Below are 24978 nucleotides of genomic sequence, written 5' to 3' on the forward strand. Positions count from 1 at the left end.
TTATATGGTAATAGTATTCCTAGCTTCAGAATTTGTGCATCCTGTTATTATATTTTTATATTGAAGATTAAATATTTTATAGCATATTTGCCTATCGAGGAAACTCTTTTTCCTTGGGGGAAAAAAACATCCTCCTATGAATTTCCTTTAACTTTACAGGAGGCTGTCATTCCCAGAACCGGGATCTCTCTTGGACATTTCAAAGGACTACAAAAAGGACCTACTTTCTTCTCACGGGACCTAAGATACTGTGCTTTGACTTCTAAGTCAACCCTCGTATATGGGGACTTCGGGTAGAATGAGAAATGCAAAGAACTTGCTTGGACTTGGGGTCTCCTTGTATTTTTGGGGACTGATGGACCTTACTACAACTGTGCTGTCAGGAAGTGCCAGGCCACTCACTGAAGGGCCAGAAGACAACCTGTCAGACAAGCTGCATCAGCGTATGAAGAGGAGCTGGGTGTGGAACCAGTTCTTCGTTCTGGAGGAGTACACAGGAACTGACCCTCTGTATGTTGGGAAGGTAAGAGCTGCACCAGGAGGATATCTGGCACAGTGTATGCATCTCTGTACCTGCAGACTGTGGCAAAACATGGGAAGTTTCTCTAAGTGCCTTGTCTCTACCTTCTTTCTGGCAGTGAATCCACCCACATTAATTTCACTTCAGCTCCCAAGAGCTTCAGTGTCACCTTCAGTTGTGAAGAATTTTTGTTTAAAGGTGCTGTCAATATATTTGCCTATTTCAAAGAGATCTTCAGTAGCCATCATCAGCTGTAATTGAGGTAGTGTTAGAAAATCTGCAGTGATCTTTCCAGGGACTCTTACAATGTCAAGACAAAGCAAGGTTATATTGACATAGGAGGATAAGGAAAGAAAGGAAGCATTTGTGATCATGCTTCTGTCTGTGATCAAGTCAGCTGGAAGATGAAATTCACAATCAAATGAAAGAGCCAGTATCTCATGAAAACTGACATTTCAGGTTTCGCTTTCTGCAAATCTCTAGGGTCAGAATATCTCCTTGCTAACCACAGCTTGACCCCAGGTTAATTCTGTGGACTACAAAGAAGTTGCTCCAAATATAGAAAGATAGAAGGACAGTTTATTAAATCCAATTTGCAGAGCCAAATTTTCAGCTCCCTTACACACTAACAATCCATACATTACTACAGATATTTGCAAAATGGATTGCTAAACTTACCCCATCTACCTGGTAGTACTTTGCATTCACTTTTCTGTAGCTCCTTTAGATACAAGCAGATGGAAATCAGGCTTAGTAATGTCTGCCATCACAGTCTACTTCACTATATCCATCCTCCTTATTTTGCTTTCCCAACATTTGTACAGACTATGAACTGTTTAACATATTGACCTGCTATTCAAAGGCTTATTGGCAGCACTAGGTTTGCATCTAGTTAAAATAGAGGTGACAAATGTGGGAAAAGTGGGAGGGAGAGGGTTAGTGTAGTTGAGTGTTTGAACAATACAGTTATGATTTTACATGTCTAGATGATAAACACATACTACAATATAGGTTGATATGACAGATTAAGAACTAAGAAATTACGTCAGAAAACAATTCCTTCAGATTTCATTGCTTATTTTTACATGATCACATATCTTTTTTTTTTCCTTCCAAGCTATCAATCTGCAGGGAAAGGAAAAAAAAAAAAAAAGTATTACAAATCCAGAGGCCAATTTTGGACTTGTATTTATGGTTTTACACCCACAAAGAGCTAAACTGTGCCCTCAGTCACACCAGTATAAATCAAAATGAATCCACTGGCTTCAAAGGACCTCCTCCTGATTTATTCTTGTGTGACTGACAGCAAGATGTGCTCTCCTTCCTTCCCCTCATAGCAGTTGTATTACTAGTGATTGCCATCAAATGAGACCACATTAGTCTTCATTCATCTCTGTACCTAGCTTTTCTGCTCATGATATCTCTATTGATTAAAGAAATTAATATTTATTTTCATGCAATTCACAGCTTTGGAACAATGGCCAAACATATTATTTCACGTACTCAATTTCATCTGAAAGAAATCCAGACTTACACTGTGAGTTGAATTTTAGCTACAGCAAGTACTGGAAGAAGCCAAATTATATTTTCTTTAGACTTGTGTCATTAGGAGCACAAAAACTTGGCACAGCCAGCAGTGCTCCTGAGCTTGCTCCTGCTCAGCTCTGACAAACTGAGGGAAGCAGCGATGACTCTTCATGTTCCACCACACAAAGGGCCAAGCTGCCCTGAGTGAGCTCTCTCTCTCCAGGATGGCCTACACCACAGCTGGGTTGGCACAGGTGCAAGAAGGGCTCATTATCTCTCAGGCTTAACAGGGCCAATTAACCCCACACACTTGTGAGCTGCTGGCTAGATTGCTCCGTAGGCCTCCTACGTCTGCTCCATGTAGACCGGCCACCAGGGAATCGTGCTGCCAAAATGGGCCTTTGGGGCTCAGATATCCTCTCCCATCCCTAAGCTGGGCACCCAGCAGCTAGGGGAGCGGTGTGTTGAAGGGTGGTGGCTGCCAGGAGGGAAAGGCCAAACAGCTGAAGGTGCAGGCCTTGGAAGAAGCTGCAGCCTACTACAAGCCATCATCCGTGCCGCCTGTTCCTTGGGGATCCTTAGGAAAGGGGTCAGCAGGGAATAGGCTGTGGGATGAATTAATTGTTCTGGCAGGACAGAAATTTTTCAGCCCAAGTCACCCCAGGCAGGCACAGAAATAGCTCGCGTGGAGCTATGCAGAAGGACCTCAGGCCCACAGCCTCAGTGCGAGCACCAGCCCTTGAAACCACCCTGTGTCTCCTGCTGGACAGGCAGAGCCTCCCCTAACCCAAACCACCCACAGCACCCTGCAACGTCCTGCTAGCTGGGCCTTGCTGTTGTCTGTCTGCTTTCTCTAGCCCGTGTCAGAAGGAAACAGCATATAGCATTGATCCAGTTATATTTATTTCATACTCTGAAGGCTTCCCGTAAGAGAGTAGCTCCTCTGATGCTCTTGTATGGCTGTTTCTGGCTAGCCACGCAATACTGGAGCAAACCAAAAATAACTTTGACTTGAACCCTGGGTCCAGGCTTGCCTAATACAATTTTCAAGTCTGCTGTAACAAATGTTCTTTCCTACGTACCTATGAGGCATGGTGTAAAATATCTATTGGGCAGAGAAATGGAAGGAAACTTCCTGAGGTGAAGTCAGTACAATTTTTGCTTTTCTCCAGTGCTCATTATTCTAACGTAAAGTATCTTAGCTTCAGAGGTTTCCCCACAGCAGATAAATACAAGACTTCAGCTTTCTTATAGGTGGCCATTATTGGCTAATAGGATGAACTAGGGAAACCAAAGCCCCCACATGTGCTGCAACAGGCATTTTCCACATTTGTCCAGCATCCCAAACTGCTTCAGTAATTGAATTGGTGACAGATTTCACCACTTTGCAGTGTCAGAGACTCTGTAGTCCTCTTTCAAAGGAACAAGGCATTTGAACCGCAGCAGCTGAATGAGTGAATAAAATGCATCCTGTCTACAGACTATCACTCCAGATCAACCAAATACTCTCATGCATCCTCACAAAAATCCCCTGCAGGTGCTACGTCCCTGGAGGCAGAGATGGGAGAGCACGTCAAGGACAGAATCACAGCGTGTTTAGAGGATCTGCATGATTCCTTCCCTGAGATGCCCCTGGAAACACCACTTTCTTGCACATGCTCTTTGCCAGAAAAACATGTCGTTTAGGTGCAGATACAGCCTCCTTAATCTTTGTACTATCCTTATCAAAAGCAGCAGCTTGGGTTGATGCAGGTAACAATTTCTCAGGGTTTATCTCTTTCATCCCTCCCATAGTTCATTCTTTAATATGGAGGAGAAAGTACAAATGAATTCCTCCTACTTTTGTGTCAGCCACATGGCAGCACAATTTATTGTACCACCCATAAAACAGAGCCAGCTTAATACTGGATCACCTTTCCAGTACAGTGACTTCTACATACACTTCAAAACTGTACTGTTCTGATACTGGGCTTGTCATTGCAATGGTGTGAGAGCATCAGTCCCTTTGGACACCAAATTCTTTCTGACTTATTACAGTCTGTAATTATTAACTCTTATCCTCTTTTTTTTTTTTTTTTTTGTTTTTTTTTTCATTTTGTCTGGAAAGAGCAGGCTATATGAGAAGTTGCAGAACTATTGCTAACATTTCTTATTGCCTTGACTTGGTTGAGACCCAATGCTTTTAACAAATCACAGTTAGACAGAGAACTTGTACTCCCAAGTTCTTATTAGTGTGCCACGGTCATTCCTAGTTTGCTCCCTACACAAATGCATTCATTCCAAATAGGGCTTTGGACAGAGGTGTAATTTAACCCATTATTTTATTCAGTAACTTCTTCTAAGTCTTTTGAACTTTCCAGGACACTGTCTGCTATTTTAAAATGTTTTCTTTTTCCCTTCCCTTCCCTTCCCTTCCCTTCCCTTCCCTTCCCTTCCCTTCCCTTCCCTTCCCTTCCCTTCCCTTCCCTTCCCTTCCCTTCCCTTCCCTTCCCTTCCCTTCCCTTCCCTTCCCTTCCCTTCCCTTCTCTTCCCTTCTTCTTTCTTCTTTCTCTTTCTCTTCTTCTTCTTCTTCTTCCTTCTTTTTCTTTTTCTTTTTCTTTTTCTTCTTCTTCTTCTTCCTTCTTTTTCTTTTTCTTTTTCTTTTTCTTTTTCTTTTTCTTTTTCTTTTTCTTTTTCTTTTTCTTTTTCTTTTTCTTTTTCTTTTTCTTTTTCTTTTCTTTTTCTTTTCTTTTTCTTTTCTTCTTCTTTCTTCTTTCTCTTTCTCTTGTTCTTCTTGTTCTTGTTCTTCTTGTTCTTGTTCTTCTTGTTCTTGTTCTTCTTCTTCTTCTTCTTCTTTTTATTTTTATTTTCTTTTTTTTTCTTCTTTCTTTTTCTTCTTTTTCTTTTTCTTCTTTTTCTTCTTCTTCTTCTTCTTCTTCTTCTTCTTCTTCTTCTTCTTCTTTTTTCTTTTTCCTTTCCTCTTCCTCTTCCTCTTCTCATTTTTTTCCTGCGTCTTTTCTCTGCCTTTGCCTTTTACTTTTTCTTTCCTTTTTCCAATTTAATGAAGATTCGCTGATGTTCCAAAACACATTTTCTTCCATCAGGCCCAGTTATAATTCCCCAGTCAGGTCTAACATCTGTATCTGTCTGAGCAGCTGCACTCTCTCACTGACGCACTGATGCACTAAAATAAATGCCCAAGATGTAGCTGAATCAATTTGAAAAGCTATAATAGTGTCCTCCTTCTGGAAGCATCTTGTTTACTAGCTACAACAATGATAATCTCTGAGTTATGAGTGCTTAGGGTAAATAATGACAACCACTAGGTTTTTCTTTAAATTAATCACAAAATGCTGTTTCCTGAAGATACGCCAGTTTGCAGTTCTGGTGCCTATGTAAGAATTAATACACATGGCAGTCATCTAAATTTAGCTGTTTTTGCCAATACATGCATTGTCTGGGCTTGCTCTTCCTGCATTTAGCTGATCCATCACCTGAGAGCTGCCAGCATTCCTCCAAAGGACTAATGTTTCTCAGATGCAGTAGCCACGCAGAGACCAGGAGAAAAGAGATGAAATGAAGTATCAATTACCTGACAAGACACTTGTCACAATCTGTACCTTTAGCTCTTACAGCCACTTTGGAGTTCTGCTGTGGCAGATGGGTACCTGCCTTTAACAATCGTCATCACACCAGTCTTTAAGAGCCAATGTGCCACTAAGTACAGGCCCCTCTCCAGGGTGGCAAGTGCCATAGAAAATCCATAGATCCCACCTCAGACCTACCCTAAAAACAGCTCAAGACCCACATTTTGTGTAGGTATTGCACTGCACTGAGAGGCAAGTAAGGAAAACAACCACCAGAGAATGAGCATCTTCCATCCAGACCCATCACTGGGGAAATGGTCTGTGAGCAATGAAGTTGATAAGATCATGTGCCCTATAACAGCTAAAGAGCTGGTCCACTTGCATTAGAAATGCTTAGGTCAGATAGCACAATTTGTCCACATCTCCACAAAACTTCTTCCTCAATGATAAAGTTTTGTATAGCTCTGTCTGTGTTTCCATGTCTCAACTCAGAGATGAGATTTCTTCTTGCTTGCTTGAGAGAATAGCCTCTAATCAAATGCATGTGGTTTGACTTCTGCTTTTCCACATGAATTTTCCATCAGGATTCATTCTTCAAATCCCACCAGTCCTGTGTTCATATATCCAGTTTGTTATTCCAAGATTTTTCTCTCTAGTAAAGATATTTACCTGTATTTGGCCCCGTCCTCCACAATTATTCCTATATGTCCTTTGAATTCACCAAAGCATTAAACACGCACTTATTTACACTTATTTCTGACCACATCTCTTGAGAAAACTAGCTCGTGTGCATTTTAAAATGTGCTTAACTGAAGTGAGGCCACTTTGATAATTGGGTGGTGTGTTTTTGTTTTTTTTTTTTATCGTTAATAATAATATTAATAATAATTAAATTCCTATTTATTTCCCAATATGATAATCTCATTTGAGAACAGTATTCGCACCTGAGCCATTCTTTAAAATCTCATTTTCATTCTTGCTCCTCAGTTCTATTACTGTCCTGCTCATTAGGACTGAACCAGCACCATTCTCTGAGCATTGGACAGGTTTTTATGCTCTGTTCCTCAAAAGCACAGAAGCATGAGCATTACGGTTAAGCAGCCTCATAGTGTGAGTGAAATTAAGTGATTTGTTTGTCTTTTGATAGTCATTCCAGTATTTCAGAGGGAACCAGGTGTCTAACAGAATGGTAGTCCCCAGGATGATTTGTTTCTCTGTTTTAGATGATAATTAGCACTGCATTTACTTTTCCTCTGTTCTATTGCATTCTCAGCAATCTGTGGCTGCTCAGAACTAATTAGCAGTCATGCAATAAATCCGTTTGGTAATTCCCTAGAATATCTGGGATGCCTCTCATCTGTATATACTGCTACGGCCACACTCAAATGTTCCTCGTTGCTTACCGTACATAGTGTTTGACAATAATTCTTGCCTGAAGATGTAATGGTCCAGCTTAATTTTTTTTGCTACAATTTTCACATGAAAATTTTCAGATTTCTGAGTCATGACAGTAGCTGAATAGCTCTTCCATACTGCTTCACCCTTGGTCACAAACAGATTTAACTCATCTGCCCAATGTTATGCTACCTGTGGAATATCTAACTTCTCTTAAGTCACGTGAGCAAGCAGTCTGTATTTTTGCTGACCTCTCCTTATCCCAAGCCTGGCACTGAGTCCTCCTCAATGGCCATTGCAATTGGGCAAAAGATAATTCTTGTGCTGAGTGAGATTTGAAAAAGACACTGAACCTGTTCCTGTTTGGGAGTCCCTCTTTTCTTCTGGCACAGTTGTGGGTGCAGAAATGGGAAGACAGAACAGGGTTTTTAATTGCAACTCTGTGACACAGGCTTTACTAAGCATTTCCTCTTTCAGCAAAACAAGTTCATTAAAACCAGCTTGTGAGTCCCAACAGTGAGACCAAAATGCTCAGGACATTCATGTGCTTAGCATCTCTCAGCAGCTGCTTGCCCCGCTCATGGTCTAATTGAGTCCTGGTCTTTTCCACAGCTCCACTCTGACATGGATAGAGGAGATGGTTCCATCAAATACATCCTCTCGGGAGAGGGAGCTGGCATTGTGTTTACAATCGATGATACCACAGGGGACATTCATGCCATTCAGAGACTGGACCGGGAAGAAAGGTCGCAGTACACCCTGAGGGCACAGGCTCTGGACAGGAGAACGGGCAGGCCAATGGAACCGGAGTCAGAGTTCATCATCAAAATCCAAGACATCAACGACAATGAGCCCAAATTCCTGGATGGACCATATGTAGCCTCTGTACCGGAAATGTCACCTGTGGGTAAGACAAGATTTTGTGGAGTCTCTTCGCCCCTATAACCAACCTAGTGATGGTCAGCAAAACATCAATTCCCTGACTCCTTGGACTCAGCTTTTGCCCTTTGTGAAAGCTGCAGGACAGGAGAGCTTCCCCAGGGGTGCCTGGCTGCCTCAGAAGGAATGTAAGCTTTACACCACCATCCACTGGGCACCTCTAAAAATATATATATATGAAGGGGAGCTGAAGAGCTGAAAAAGGGTGTAATTTGAACATGTCATCCTCAGACAACTTGCAATAATGTGTAGTGCCACTTTTCCCCTGCCATCAGATGGTAGTAATAGTAATGACCATTAGACATCCATTACCAGCCAGAAAATAACACAATTCTAGAAACCTATGTTAGGTCATACTGAGAGCCGAAATAGTGTCCTGGAGCCCTTGAAATCCTATAGACATGACAACAATTTTTAGCAACTTTGCTCCTTCTGAACCAGTAAGCCTGCATCCCAAAGATCTGGTGCTATTTGCTCCACACTTTCTTAGAAAGTGGGATCATGTCAAAAACAGTCCCATTATTGCAGTGCTGACAGAAGGCAAATACCCGCCTACCTACCTACACTGTTATCATATAGCAATTCCAATAGCCACATAAAATACTATTTTTTCTGGATTTTTTCTTCCTTTTGGAGATGCATATTGCTTTCTGGCCCAGATAAATCATTACAGAGATAATATGAGATAAATCACATGTTTTGAAGTTACCGATATGCTTCAACTTCTCATTCTTCAGTATGATGTTGACATAAAGCTAGAGACAAGTATCAAATTCAAAAGTTCCATTCAGAAATAATGTTTGTTAATATTAGCAAGTAGTTTGAATTTGGTTATTTTTCCAATGTGTATATAGTAACGCTAGATTTGTTTCTAACACAAAACATTACGTAGAAGAGTAGATACATTCATAAAGGCATTGTCTGACATTTTAAGGAGTCAAAACTCTCATATATTTCAAACAGTTACATCTCACCTTCTCCTTGCTCTTGATAAATTACATCACCTACAAGCCATTATTAGCTTTAGAGGAAGCAGACCTTGAAAACCAATTGAAAAAAAAAAAAAAAGAAAGAAAGAAAAGTATATGCATCTCTGCAGGGTCCACAAGGCACTTTAGCAGGGTATAATCTCTACTTCATGCAATGTAAACTGCAATGCTGGAGAGAGATTATCTCAGAGAGACATCCATCCCTTCGTGCCCAATATTTGTGGGCAATTTACATCCCTTAGTCAACCTACAGCATCCATGACAATTCGTGATTTATGTCAGAATACCTATTGATGTTATTTGAAATGACTTTAAATAACATTTTAAAGCCAAAAAGGGGGGGAAAGAAGCAAATAGCATATCACTAATCACTGTCTGCAAACCACCACAAAGTACTGTTAGATAAGCAATTTTGCAACTATGGTACATAGAGTACTTGCACTTTTATATCTTCTTAAAGATGCTTGATGAATTTATGCCTATTAATCTCTAGTGCTAATGAGATACAAGTATGAGCAGTAAGTACAAACACTTCCAGCATCAAATGGAAAAATTTGGTGTGGGAAAGCTTGTTAGACATTTCAATTTGTTTTGAACTGTGTGCTTTTCAAGATAGCTCTTTATCGCACAAGGTCTTACCTCATGTTCGGTTTTGTTTGGTTTTGTTTTGTTGTTTTATTTTTTCAGGCACCTCTGTTATCCAGGTGACAGCAACAGATGCTGATGACCCAACCTATGGGAACAGTGCGAGAGTAGTGTACAGTATTCTCCAAGGACAACCATATTTCTCTGTGGACTCTCGGACAGGTATATCATTTCACCAGGGAATGAGCCAATGTAAAAACTGAAAGAAAACATTTCAAGCAGAAAGAAAAAGCAGTGCATCATGACTGTGGCCACAGAAACATGTTTCAATGGCATGGAGCCAACATAGGGCAGCACTCTGAAAGGGTTAGAGCAAGACTGTTGTAATGAACCCCAGAAGAAGGATGTGCTCTCTGCACTGATATTTTCATTTGAATGACTATATTCTGCAGTTAGGGAGCTGTGTGTGTGTTCAGTGCTGCAAACATCCTTGTTGGCTTTTATCACTGGAATGATGACTTCAACAGATCTACTTGGTAACCAGAACTGGAAAGTACAAGTTGAAGGATGCAGTTATCTAGAGTAGTTTTACCTAAGGGTGTTCTTGTTAATAACCTTAAATTTATCTACAAGACAACCTCTCTGTTTTACTTGCTTTCTCACTCTTTTTGTGTATATAGCTAAGGATTATATCCAAAAGAGGAATCTGACAGGTTTTGACAGTTTCTAAAGGGCATCTGTAGTGCTAAGGTCAGAAAATCATGAGATGATAGTCACTGCTGAGCCGTAGGGTACAAAATAAGAAGAAGAAGAAAAAAAAAAAAAAAAAAAAAAAAGAAAAGAAAAAAAAATACATAATCCACTTCTGAAAGTTAGCAGTTTATGGAATAGGTGCATTATCCAAAGACAAATTTGTATGTGGCAAGTCTGCCCTATACGAAAACAGTAATGTTCATTTCGGAATCAGCTTATAAAGCACAGACAAATAAGGGCATATTTTTTGTTAGTGTTGAATGATTTCTAAGAAAGCAGAGGCAATATTCAGCTTCAGATCTAGTATAGACTTAACAAATGGAGTGCAATTTAGGCAGAAGGTAGGTCCCTAAGTACAAAATCATGTACTTGGTTGCTATTTAACCCAGAAAACATCCTCTTTCTCCATTTAGAAATTTCCCAGTCACTTAGTCCTGCATCTCAGGATACATTCAGGGCAGCCTCAGCCTTCACAAGCAGTCATCAAGGCACCCATTTAGGCTGCATACAGTTGTGATCCAGAAACTGTTCTCCCATCACAGGCACAGAACTCAAATGAGCTTCCCAAACTGACCTGCAGTGTTCTCTAACCCACAAAATGCAGTTGTCCCTCCCACATTCTCCTAAAGCAGAACTGGTCCATAAATCATCACCAATTCCTTTGTAGTGGTGGCTAGCGAGCAAAGCATATGGTGGTGGGCAACCCATTTCAATATATTCGTCTGTCAGCAGAACTTGAGGTCTTTATCATTCACCTCCCAACATAAACTAGCTCAAGAATAGCGCTCCTGGTTTTGTGCTGCTGCTGGCCTCACAAGTGTCATATTAATGTATATGTAAATCACTTCAAGGACGGGCTGAGATTCTCCTCCTACTTTTTCCCAGAGTACTTTTACGGCCTGTCCGTGATCATATTCTCCTAGAAGGTAAAAAATGTGGATTTAAGTCCCCTCAAGTGTAGTAGGGAAAGGCACCTGAGTCTCCCACATCCCAAGAAACCATTTGTCTGTTATAGAAAAGAAGGGACATCACCTCTGCTCTTTACTAGTCTTTAAAAGTAAGCCCCACTCAGTCTGCTGAAAGAAATGATACCTGCACCTAATTTTGGAGGATCTGAGCCCTCCCCAAAGGAAGGGATTATTCCTTCGCCAACCAGTTGTATGCAGAAGCATAGGAGACTCCCTGCATGGCTACTACTCTATGTCCTGCTTGGAGAAGTATGATCCCCTCCAACAGACATTACATAGGGAGGCCAAGCATCCAGGTGATGGGGACCTTGTAGGAACCTACATTTTCCTTTAAAAAATGCCAGTTACCTGCACAGCTTTCCCAGAAGAGCCAACCCTGTCAGAGGAGGATGGAGGTGGGAGAAGAGGGAGTGTGGGACTCTGATGTGGCTCTGAGTGCTGGTGTGCTGAACTAGCCCTCGTCTAGGGACAAGAGGCCCCAAATGTAGGCACCATTGTCTTTTTTAGCTGTAGCTTGTGCTGTATTAAGGACAAGCCAGGAGTGGAAATTCCATACAAAGTATTTCTTTATCAAGAAAATACTTTTCCAAAGTGCTATGTGTTTTCGTATCTTATTTACATTCATGAGAGTTGAGGAGCTACAGCACTTCGTGGGAGTCGCTCAACTTCGCAAGATGAGGCTCTTAAGGACTCCAGGTAGCACGAATAAAATAGTGCACTGCAAATTGTTCAGTTCTGGTCGCTATTTCTTTCCTTTTACATACAGCGATAATTGCCAATGCAATATCTTTTTACTGCTTTTTTATTAAACCCATACATTGTCTGTCTGCTAAAAATAAAGACTAAACGCCCATCACTCAGGCCAGCAGTGTCTGGATGTGCAAGCGGCGCATGTTGAGATGCGCGAACGGGGTGGGTGCTGGGGCTGAGGGGGACGGGTGCTGGGACACCCACCATTGCTATGGCTGTGTGGTGGGACACCAACACGTACCACAGCCGTGTGGTGGGACCCCCACATGTACCACAGCCGTGTGGTGGGACACCCCTATACCCCTGCCCGGCCTGGCATGGGCCCTGGGCGCTGCAGCGTCCCGTTCCTGGGGCCGGCTGCTGGCAGCCTCCATAGGAGAAGCGTTGCTGCCACCTCACGGCCTGTCGCAGAAGTGTCGCCCCTCAGCAAAGGGACGGCCACCCCTGCCCTCTTGCTCCCACAGGGCGGCATTTCCAGCGCCCCACAAACTCTGCTCCCGTCGCCTCTGGCCAAAGAGGGCGAGCGAAGCCCGTGGCTTTCCTTGGCTTGCCTCCAGGGCTGCGTGTGGAGGGGTGCCCTGTAAAACTCGTCGTGGTGTAGCTTTGCACTGATCGCTTTGCTTCCCCCTTTTGCACGGACGTTTTCAGCCTGAGCAGGGCCGTAATTCAGCGCTGCGCACTCTGTTCCCGAAATACTTTTCCAGCTCCCTTGGAAGGCAGCGTTTTAATTTTGAGCAGGCAGCCTGCCCCACAGCTGATGCACTTTAACTGGGCTCCTTTAAAATTCACACCTTCTGTTAGCCTAAATTTAATTTGGGTGAACTTTACTGTGCCAGCAAAGGTGAGACTGAATGCACAGTCTGGTCTCATTCTTCATGCAGGGACTACGATGCAGGAGCAAGACCACCCTGCCTTGTTTGTGCACTCTTTAATGGCCATTTCTTTTGCTCCCCAAACCCCTTTCCCCTCTCAATCTCACAGGCTTAATTAGGACTGCTCTGATGAACATGGACAGAGAAGCAAAAGAATATTATGAAGTGATTATCCAGGCCAAGGATATGGGTGGACAGCTGGGAGGATTAGCTGGAACAACCACAGTCAACATCACCCTCTCTGATGTCAATGACAATCCACCCAGATTTCCACAGAGTGAGTACCCACTACATCAGGATGGGCAGAAAAGGGTGGCTGGGCTGCACAGCTGCTCTCATTACAGCTATTTTCCAACTCAGTATAGCGATAACTGGAGATGAGCAGAATTTCAGATCAAAGAAGGAACTTCCCTTCAGAAAATGTCAAAACGGAGCATTCAATAGTTTGTCGTTCAAGAAAGGTTTCCAACGGCCAAAATCATCAAAAGCAACACTTTTTTAAGGGGAGGAAAATTAATTTACAGAAAGGGAAGAAGGGAGGAAGAGAGGAAGGAAGGAAGGAAGGGAGGAAAAGAGAGAAAGAGAGAGAGAAAGAGAGAGAGAAAGAGAGAAAAAGAAAAAGAAAGAGAGAGAGAGAAAGAAAGAAAGAGAGAGAGAGAAAGAAGGAAAGAAAGAGAGAGAGAGAGGGAGAGAGAAAGAGAAAGAGAGAAAGAGAGAGAGAGAGAGAGAGAGAGAGAGAGAGAGAGAGAGAAAGAAAGAAAGAAAGAAAGAAAGAAAGAAAGAAAGAAAGAAAGAAAGAAAGAAAGAAAGAAAGAAAGAAAGAAAGAAAGAAAGAAAGAAAGAAAGAAAGAAAGAAAGAAAGAAAGAAAGAAAGAAAGAAAGAAACGGACTAACCATCACCTTTGGCTGCTATTTCTGCCCTGGTTCTTTCCTCATCCTATCTCCAAAAAGATGTCCATATGTCCATCATATCAGGGACATGTGGCAGTACTGGAAGTTGAAAGATAATTCATTCACCACTCCAGCCAGGCCACTGCAGAGGAGCATCTGATCACTGTGCTGTTAGCGTAGAGTACATTGTCACGACCAGTGTTCTCCAGTAAAGGTTCATCTAAAACTTGGGAATATACAGTTAAACCCTAAAATATATACCATCAACAGTTAATGCAATGGAAAGAAAGGCACCTCCACTCTTATCAGAAACAATAATTTGTATTTACAGAAATTAGTCTAAAAGCAAGATTTTCAATATTTTATTCTTTCTTTTGTAAAATTACTTTAGATCAAATTTACCTGCATAATTCTATATTACTTTTAAAAATTGGAAAGAAACATTTTAGATTTGTTTGAACTAAAGCTTTCAAGGTTTCTACTTTGTTGTTTTTTTTTTTTTTTTTTTTAAAATAAAGTAAATTTTTCGGTAGCATAGATCAATCTCAAGCAATTTTAGTTTTGCCAATTTTTCTTATCTGGCTGAGAAACAAAACCTCCTGCAGTTCTATTTGTTGCTATTCTTCTCCATCTGTTTCTGCATGTTGCACTGCTAAAACAAAACAGTCCACTAAGACCAGCAAGAAGCATCAACCCCCAATTTTCTTCTCCTTTCACAGCAAATTATTGAACATATCATTGCCAATCCTCTTTTGAAAATGGCATGAATTGCAACTATTTGATATCAAAGTATTGATTAAGGAAAATGAGAATATATCAAACCCTATCCTTGGTATTACTCTGCCTTGTAAAACTCAATAATTGGGCAGAGTGTAGCAAGGAAGGTTTGGACATAAAGTATGATGGCAGGAAAGTATTTTAGATACAGCATTTATATTTTTAAAAAGCGTATTTTTAAAATAGACGTTCTTTCTTTCCCCAGGCTTGCTGCTAAGCAAATTAGTGATGCACCAAATGTGTTCAAGACAAGGTTTGTAGGGAGACATAGTACATTTTAATAGAGTCACTGTTAAATTTGGAAAAAAGCAGGCAAGCTTCTGAGCTCTTAAAGCATTGTACCAGGCTGAAAAAGAAGTTTGGACAGACCTGAGGAAAGATTTGTGGTTCTCAGAACGTTTGTGTTTATTCCAGTTGTACAAGCTGATCTAATAAAAGATGCCTGTCCTATTAATATTTTTTTCATACCCTGCTATGTATCATGGCTGCAACTGCACTGGTGTTAATTGCCCTATTTTTTTAGCTCGAGTTCCCATTTTCAGGTATACTGCTGTTTTGAAAAGGACCCTTTGAATAAACCTGTTGATATGACAAACACCTAAATAAAATGTTCCCTAGCAATTCTGTCTGGCTGTGGCTTTTTTCAAGAATATCACACTGCTGTTTCAGCTCCAAGAAAGGTGGGAGAGATTCCTGGCAGACTAGGCGGTATCGTGGCCTGCCCCAATCTACTCTTTGAACCGCTGTGCAGCTTTCAGTTCCTTTTCACAACTTGCTTTTCTTTCCCCTGTCTCTCTCTGCTGCTTGTGCCAGAGCATTATCAGATGAGCGTGCTGGAGTCTGCTCCCGTCAGCTCCACTGTGGGCCGCGTGGTTGCTAAAGACCTGGATGAAGGCATTAATGCGGAGATGAAATACAGCCTTGTGGATGGAGATGGACTGGATGTCTTCGATATTAACACTGATCCTAATTACCAAGTTGGCATCATAACTGTGAGAAAGGTAGTAAAGTTCATTTTTATAGTAATTTATATGACTAACAGTCTTGGTTACATTTTATGTGTGCAATATTCCCTTATGCCTGTAGTAACTTGGTTCCCATTACATGACAGTAGCCCCTTTCCTGCCATAAAACACCATTTCTTTAACAATCATTGCTGAAAAATGAAAACAGACCGCATTCTTCGGCACAGCCTTTAAGAAGTGGGGACAGCATCAGCATAAACATGTCTTCTCCCACCAAAGGAATATTCTGATTCACTATTTATCTATTTAAATATTCTCTGTAGCTTAATTATCCTACAATGCAAGAAATTAGATCAATATTTGCATTTGAACTGTACACATTTTTCACTCTGGTGTCCCACAAACAATAATAAAGCATGCCTTAGAATTATTTATAAACCAATAAAACCCAGGCAGTTTTTTTTTTAATTGCTGCTTGAAGATCCATAAATGCTAATTAGGCTAGAAGAAGCTGTCTCTAAAATGGCAGCTGTGAAACTGCTAGTGCTCTGTACCGCAGGCTATGCAGAAAGGAATAGACTATTTTGCTAGACTCCCTGCTATAGGATATTTATTCTACAATCTTACAGAAATGCTAGAAGTTCAACTCCGTTTCTAGGTTATAAAATTGTAACCATATTTCTGCCTAAATGTATCTAGTGTACTAATAAGGAAATACATTCTCCCTTAAAATAGCCTGGGACAAAATTGTGCACAGAAATGGAACAACACATGGGATAGATTTGACCCTGCAAGTCTGTGTGCCCTACAGCAAAGCATTTAAGCATGTATTTATGGTCACCTCTCTCCAACTCTTGTTTATGTGCACTGGTCCCTAAAGTTAAGCATGTGCTTAAGTGCTTTGCAGGAATGAAATAGAAGGTGAATGAAACATCTACTGTAATTTTTCATTTATTTATTGATGGGACAAATAGTTTATTTGGAGTACATAGGTTGATAAACTTGACTTTGGTTATTCCAAATACAGTTTTACTAGATGTCCATTTGTATGAGGAGAAGTTATAAATGTTTATGGCATCAGTCTTACTGGATAAGTACTGCTCAATCCATCTACTGTATGTAAATGTTTGTAAAATACTGTATATACCTGCAGCTGTCTGTAATGGTATGGTTATCAGTAGCCAAACACAGAAAAGCTGTCCTTTGGATATACCCAACAATTTAAAAAAAAAAAAAAAAAAAAAACGTGCAATTGGTACTGTTAGAAAAGGGTATCACAATGAGAGTAGAGAGAGAATTTCTAAAGCCAGAAAGGAATCTTCTTTGAAAGAAACTTTCCCTTTCATTTTTCTAGACAGATTTCCCAAAAGAAATAACTAATGTTAATCCTGCTTTTATCCTGGACATCAAAAAGTTGGAATTCACAGCTACAGAGACCACCACTTGTTTAACTGCACTTATCTCAGCTAACTAGTCCCACACAACACTGAGCACCTCTCAAGGAGTTGCAGTGCCTGTAAAGCTCCCCATCCATGAGGCTGCTACTCACCACAGTGACAGCCTCTCCCTTCTTCCTGCCATCACTTTCACACTGTTGGGGAGCAGAGGTGGGTTATCAAGCCACCATCAACCACAGCACCCAGGGCAGAGCCCCATGCTGCCCTCCTCACCAGCTGCTGCCCAGTGAAATGCTTTCTCACAGAGCTAAATCCCACCTGTGCATCCCTTGGTGCCTGTCTCAGCGCTGGAGAATGGTGAATGAGGAGAGGGAGATGTTTCCGTGAGGTGCCTCTCCTCTCGGCCATAATCTTCAAAGGATATGACCTGCTTGCCCTCCCCATGGGAGCATCACTGAGGAAAGGTTTTTGAATGCACCCACAGAAGAGAAATCTGACAAGGGGGTGGCTGTGTTGAGGCACTGGCACATAAAAGGTTCAGAAGTTTAAGCTGCAGTTGACAGTGAGAGAGCCCAACGCAAACTGAGCTGGTCTGAGCCCAGGAGCATCAGACGTGTAGTGGCCTGGCATGTTTGATTTTTCATTTTTTTCTAAGTTGAGCACTCCAGGCAATTAACTCTTTTCCTAATGTAGTTGGATTTTATAGCTTTAAGTGTTTCTGTGATTTAACTGCTCTTTATACAACTTAGCTTTTTAGTATATGTGCAATGTTTCTCACACTTTTCTTCACATGAGAAACTAGGAGATATAATGCCCTCTTTCTTACTATATGTTTAGGAAGCTTTGCATTACATGCTCCCCACCAGATGGACAATAACTGTTGCTTGATCATGTGAATATATTTTATTGCTATTTTAACAATGCTTAAATATGCAATTGGTAGACCATAATGACTCTGTAGTAATGGGTAAAACATTTGTAGATCTAGTTAAATCCTTGCTGACAGGTGCTGTGCCTGCAGTAGTCACTGATTTACCAGGTGGAACTGAGGGCACCAGGAGTTAAGTTTTAGATCCTCTGCTTTTGCCTGCTACCACAGGTTGCACAGCACGTGTTGTATGGCTGCACAGCATCTCCAGTAATACAGGGTCTTCATCTGCCCCAGCACAAGAAAAGCAGTTCCCATTCCTGGGCACACATTTTGAAAGCTGTCCATGTAACAAAAATAAATATAATCTCCCACTGGACAAACCTGAGAATTGGGCAGTTTCTTTCCTGGTACAAAGCTTTTCATGCTCAAGAGCTGTGCCGGTTAAGGGGGTCCAGTGGTGCTGGCTTCCAGCATTAAAACTCACAGAGTGTAGAAGCAAAGGGTGGTGACCATTTAACCACAGTGGGCTTGCTCGTAACTTCTAACTGCAGTTTGGAAAGTACATCTGTGTCCTCTGTAAGGTCTATGTAATCTGGTGAAAGATTTTTGTATGCTTTGGGCTGATTCTTCCCTGCTGTCATTCTGGTTGTCAGATGCTTTTAGTCATCTCTCATTAGGACTGGTAAAATGCACGTTAAATATGGAGATCTCCATTTAGGTCTAAGTAGGGTTTGGTGAGGATCCGTTTTCTTCAGGGATTTGCGAAAAGGAAAGAGGAAGAAAATGAAAGATTTATTTATTAAAATCTTCAGTGTTGGCATCAATTATTTCTATATCCATGTTCCCCAAATATGTAGTTTTATCTAGAAAGGAAATCAAATTCATTAAAAAAATAGTAACAGAGGAAGCTCATCTCTCTTTATCCATTATCTCGGTAAGAACAAGGGCCATTCTGGCTCCCTGTTTCAAATAATACTTGAGTATTTAATGAAAAGTGAAAGAGCTTCACCAGGAAGAAGCCAGGGGTAGCTTACAATGCTTTGAAATTAAACTATGCCCTAGGCAGGGAGGAGATTCAAGTTCTAGCAGCCAGCACACCTAAACTGGGAACCTGCATTTAGGACATTTACTGAGGAAGTGAAAAAAAAAGAACACCTCTAGGAAGGATGGATTACTGACGCAAACTGGAGAAGGATCCTGCAAGAGAGACTGGCCCTGTCCCCTACAGCCACCAGAGCCATTTAGGAGCTTGGCAGCCAGGGCTCTCTGCCGATGAGACTCGGATCTCATCAGGGAGAGAAGGGGAACCTAACTGGGACCTCCACATCATGTGCAAGGGTCCCTATCAGTGCCACCAGGGCCTGTTTCTGAGGAACTGGCTCTTCCTATCTTTGCCTTCTGTTCAGGTGCTCCCAATATACCTGTTCCTGCCTGTTTTTGGTTTGTTTGTTTCAACCCCAGAGAGGAATGGAACGGTGAATCACAGCGCGAGGGTGGTGCGGCCACTTTTGTTTTCATTTCACCAAGGAGAATGAAAGAACACATATTTTAAAAAGATCTGCAAATATTTCTCCTGACTTTTTCAGTTCAACTGTCAAATTAAAAATGAAAGAAAAAGATGCAGGCAGTGCCACTGCCAATACAACTGTCACTTGGTGCTTTGTCTCCATCTGCAAGTATTTATCTTTGTTACCCTTATGATTAAAAATCACAGCAGACTTATTTTTAAAAAGAAGAATCAGTTTATATTAGAGGGCATCTTTTACTTCTGAAAATCAGAAAGATATTGTCTGAATCACACGGCCCAGTGTGCCTAATGCTAGATATATTTTTTTCTCGTTAGCCTCTAAGCTTTGAGAGCAAGAAAAGTTATACGTTGAAAGTAGAGGGTGCCAACCCCCACCTGGAAATGCGATTCCTGAACCTGGGTCCCTTCCGAGACACCACCACGGTTCACATCAGCGTGGAGGATGTGGACGAGCCTCCTGTGTTCGAGCCCAGCTTTTACTTTGTGGAGGTGCCTGAGGACGTGGAGATTGGAACCACCATACAGATCATTTCTGCCAAGGACCCAGATGTGACCAACAACTCGATCAGGTCTGTCCTCTCTTTGTGTGTCCGCCCTGGGAACGTTCCCTGGTACGTCCAGTTGATGAACTGGTGGCAGGGCTGAAACAGGACAGGTGGGAGGGACTCTTTTTCCAGCCTGTTGTAGTTATCAGTAGGTTGAATCAAACCAGATCTCATACAATGAGGGGCCTTGTTGCAACTGGTGAAGCAAAGCAGGAGCTCACCTTTCTGTTTTTTGTGGTCTGGAGGACATCTGCACCTAGCATTGCAGACAGGCCCTGACAGGGTACACGAAAAAACAAAGCCCAGACCTTTGCTGGCACAACCTGAACACAAAACCTGACAGCATTGCTGAGAATCTGCTGTAGTACTGAGGGGAAGGTAATGAACTTGCCTCTCCTCTCTCCCCCTTCTGTTTCAAAGCCATTGCTATGTGCAACCTGTCTTTGTCAACAGCTGAAAAGCACAGCTACATTTGGAGTAGTTTGAATGCATGCTGATAAATATGCATGAGCCACTGAATTATATAGTGTCTGGTCAATTCTGTAGAGCTAGATAACCCCATAAGGAGTTAAGAAAGGTAAAAGGTGCATTTATAGCCATGGAAGCTGCAGAGCTGCAACTCAGCAAGGAGCCATAGGGGCAGATCTGTGCAATTGCAGTGCTCTTTTCCATAGTGGTGGCCAAATCAGTCCAGTTTATCAAGGAAGACTGATGTTTTTCTGAGCTCAGCTCACATACTGATTTCCATAACCTGCAGAAGCTCCAGGTGTCTGCGAGTTAATAATCCCAGCAGTTCAGCTGCACCTCCCATCTGAGAAATGCTTTGGGTGCCGAGCTGCTGTGTGCTTTAACTGGTGTCAGTCCAGCTTCTGAGTGCTCTGTGTTCAGGACAACCACTGGGAAATACCAGAGAGAGCCAAAACACCGAGCATTTGGAGTTTTCAAAGGAAGTGAAATCTGTATGAGCAACTCTGTGGGCTTCAGCTGCGAGATCTAACCAGGCACAAAGCCTTTTTTTCCTTAATGATATTGCTTTCTGTGTTACTGCTCTAATTAATTTTTTCATCTCTGCTACTTTAATATACCTGTCTTTTCTACCTACATTATGAAGTTATCTTACATCTCATGATGTCTCAAATTCTTCAATAAAACTAAAGCATCACACTGTGTGCATCACGATTTCATTACCTTAAACTTTTTTACTGCCCACATCTTATTTTGCTGATTATTGTCTAGCTTTATCCAAATACTGCAGCACAAACAGATTTGTGTAAATCTGCTCAAAATAGTATAAAAATAATTCTGTGGTGTTATCAGAGGGTAGAAGTGTTCATTGTTATATTTAATGAGTTTTTTTCTTAGTTTTCTTCAGAGCTTTCCAGTGACTTCCCATGATGAAACAGTACTCGAGAAAGTACAGAACACATTACCAAAGATATATTAAAAATATATATATACAAATTTCAGAGATTCCTCTGTAACTGTTCCTTGACACCTTCTTTCCTTCTTTTCTTCCCATCTTCCTCCCACCCCACTTTCCTTCCTTTCTTCCCTCCTTCTTCCTTTCCACATTGTACGTATAAAAGACTGGGATAAAGGAAAAAGGAGGAAGAAGAAAAGAAGAAATGTTCTTTGAATACCATTTGTAATGCTAACTAAAATGCAGATGTTAAGTATTTGTTGTCCGAGTGTTTACCTCTAATGTGGTGTTCTCCATGCATACAAACCCATGCAGTACCAGTCTGGCAATATTTTGGGCTTACTCTGCATTCACCTTGCACAGATCAAAGCAAGATAAGAAGAACAAAATACCAGATAACACATTTTATTACACAAGATGGAATCCATCTGAAATTAAAACTGACATCTGACCCCTCCTTTGGGTGGGGTCCAGGCCATCTTCTGTCTGACCCCTCCTTTGGGTGGGCTCCAGGCCATCTTCTCAATTACGGAAAAGTCAGGTAACAATTCAGGAGGGCTCATCAAACACAGGGAAACTCTTCGGTCCTCTACGTCAGGATTGTTTTCAAGTGATTTGGGAAGATTACCTGAAGAGTAAAGTGGAAGCAAGCATGAAGGAGCAGGTCTTATTATCAGGAGAAGGTGTGTGGAGAACCCAGACAAAGACTCCACGTGTGCCTCTTGACACTGGTGATTAATACTGCACCACTAATCAGGAGGCTGTATTAAATTTCAGATACTTGTTGGCCTTAAACCGTCAGAGAGAAATTCTTTGTATAGCCTTCAAACAAGAATAATTATTACAGCAAAATACAGCAACATTCATACTTATTTCCTAAATAAATCAAGTGCCTCAGAAATCTCATTATTTGGAATGCAAAGGATTGGGAGGGGAAGGGAAGGAAACCTGCCTTTCCACCCTCTTTCATTTTTCTGAAAAAAGTGGAAAAGAATGCTGTTTGTTTCACAACAGCGTAGCCTAACAGCACTTTATATCCCAATTTAATATGTCCCTATATAAAGAACGGGCTGGCATGCTCGTTCCAGTGAATGCGCTTATGCTGAAAGGAGAAAATTCAGAACAACAAGCCCTATTCAGCATCTGTTATGACTAATGCTTTCAATTCCCATCAACTTTGAAGAAAGAACAAAAAAAAAAAAAAAAAAAAAAAAGGATAGAGAATAAGTCTGGGCTCTGTTCTAGGCTGTGGCATTTGCATAAGCGCATGGGTGGTTTTTGCCAGAGGATCTCTTACCATGCTAACATAATTAGCTGGGAAGGCGACTTGTACAAACTGCTGTTAAGAGCATTTGAAGGGTACTGAGTATTTTACACACCCCGCAAAAATCTATTTGCCACCAGTCCTGCCATCTGCTGAAGGAAAAGCTGACAGAACATGATTTGTGCAACTTGCAGATTGATAGAAAACCTGAGAGCACTTATGACATATCAAACACAAGGAATATATCCGTGCAGCTGAATGGCAAACACGGGACGTACAGGGCGAGTGCAACTCATTTCTGCTGGCCATTACCACTGAAACCAGAAATCTGTTAGAGATTAGGCAGGAAAAACAGGAAGGTACCAACGTACCAGCTGCATCAGCCCTGGCTTAGTTTGTGGAGGGGGCTCAGGGCAGAAGCAAGGAGGAGCCCTGAGAGCTGCCTTACTCACCTCCAGCCATCTCCATCGTTGTAGGGTCCTATACAATACTGCAACCCAGCCTAGTCTGCAGCTCTTCCAGCAAGAGGCAAAGGCTGCCTCCTGCATGGGAAAGCTTACAAGGGGCAGCAGCAGCAAGCCCAGCTGTGCAGCTGGGAGGCAGAGTTTAGGTGCTCAGGTTGCACACAAGATCTTCTCTCCTCTGGGAAAAGTCAGGGCAAAGCCAGCAGGCATCCCCTCTCAGAGACACCCCCTTCTCCACTGCCCTGTAGGAAGCCCTGGCGCTGGGCACGGTGTCCCTCTGATGGAGAACAGCAGTGATAGCTGTCAGTCAGCTGCCTGACGAAGCTTTGTAGCCAGGCAGGCTCAGTAATTATGATGAACCAACCGCACAGAGGGACCCATTTTTCTTGCTTGATAGGAGAAAGCCAGACATCATCCCCCTTGCACGGCCATGGCTCAGTCAGTAGGATGGCTCAGGATGCACATGGAGGTCATTGTCCTGAAGGAAGAGAGAATGCAAAAGCACAAGGAAGGGAACGGTTCCTCCTCATCAGCCTGAGTGCCCAGAGAAGGAGCTGGTGTAAAGTCATTTTCATACGGTCTGAATTGTGCCCAAGGAAAGGGTATAATTACTTAGCTTAGAAAAAGAACTTGCACTCCTCGCTGACACATTTTCTCTGTAAAGCAGATGTTCCTGTGCTGAGCTGTGCCTCGCTTTGGGGCTGCTTGCATTAAATCTCCCTGTCTTCCAGCTCCATCCCAGCAGTGCTCGCTGTTAAATTCCATTAGACGTGTGAACTACAAGTTTTTCATGCATCTCGCTGTACCTACAGAAGTCAACAGAGCACACAGCTAGGTTGTGGAAGAATGTGGATCTGCTACATGCAACAGTATTCCCATTGCTGGGGCACTTTGGTGTACCTAACATTCAGTTTTAACCAGAGTTGCAAAATATTTTCAATCTGTACTCTTGCAGATACTCGATTGACAGGAGCAGCGATCCGGGGCGGTTCTTTTATGTCGACATTACATCGGGAGCACTGATGACTGCGAGACCTCTAGATCGGGAGGATGTTTCTTGGCACAACATCACAGTGCTGGCCATGGAGCTGAGTAAGGAGAATGCAGGCTGTACATAGATTAAAGAGATATAATAGACAAAGCAGGCTGAGAGACCTGAATTCAGCAATTCAGATGTTCTTATGTATCGAGTGGGAAGCTGTATTAACTGAATTACTCTTCTGACATCAACAAGCAAATGCTGCATTTTATTTATTTTTTACACTCCTTTTCACAGAGTGGTGGGAGGAACAGAGGCTGGCAATTAAATGCCGAGTGCTGCTTTCTCTTGTCATTAGTATTCTAGGGATTTATGTAAAACTCTTCATGAAATATGTTTCTGCAAGAGCTCTGTTTCTCCAGAAGGACTAGGCAGCAAAAGCAGAAGCTGCAAAGGCTGTGCAGCTGCCAGTCTACCTGGGAGGACTGCGTGGTGCAGGGACTGGCAGACAGCAACGATGCTTTCACTGCTAGGTTGCTGGTGGAAATCTGCTCTGGGCCAGCAGCAAGTGAGTGGCATCGCCATCTGCTCACTGCATGAATGATTCGGAGAGGGTGCTTTGGGATCCTTTTGTATGAAAACCCCAGAGCAACTGAAACTTATTAGATTTTCAGGTTTCACAGTGAGCTAAAACTCAGCTCAGGATTAATCTGTGCCAGGTATTTTCCAAGGCTATGAGAACAAGGAGATGCTGATCATTATGTAGTGACACTACGAAAAATTTTGCTGAGTTTCATAAAGGAGCTAAGGATATATGAGCAAATAAAATAAAACATTCATCCAATCTTCACCTGAGATCTCTTTGTTCCACATAGCTTTTGCTCAGGATTTCAGTTCATTTGCTGAGGGGCAGCAGATTTTTAGAAGCTTGCTGGCAATAGCTGAGCTGTTCCTCATGTCTGAGAGCACTTCCTATACATCCAGGCTGTACCAGAGATATGGGGCAGTCTGAG

At 42.0% G+C, this 24978-nt stretch overlaps 1 protein-coding gene across 1 annotated transcript in view; it reads left to right on the forward strand.

Annotated features, from left to right (window-relative positions):
* Positions 1-280: 280 nt before the first annotated feature.
* Positions 281-24978, forward strand: part of CDH20 (cadherin 20) — a gene marked incomplete at both ends in the record, with an annotated part of 35511 nt that continues 10813 nt past the window's right edge. The window contains 7 exons of the mRNA XM_084306815.1: positions 281-523; positions 7621-7915; positions 9624-9743; positions 12974-13141; positions 15346-15533; positions 19609-19862; positions 23942-24078. Coding sequence (XP_084162941.1) covers positions 281-523; positions 7621-7915; positions 9624-9743; positions 12974-13141; positions 15346-15533; positions 19609-19862; positions 23942-24078 — 1405 coding nt within the window. The remainder of the gene's footprint in view (positions 524-7620; positions 7916-9623; positions 9744-12973; positions 13142-15345; positions 15534-19608; positions 19863-23941; positions 24079-24978) is intronic.

Source organism: Netta rufina (assembly GCF_964035555.1).
Source record: "Netta rufina genome assembly, chromosome: 2".
In the NCBI taxonomy this organism is placed as follows: domain Eukaryota; kingdom Metazoa; phylum Chordata; class Aves; order Anseriformes; family Anatidae; genus Netta; species Netta rufina.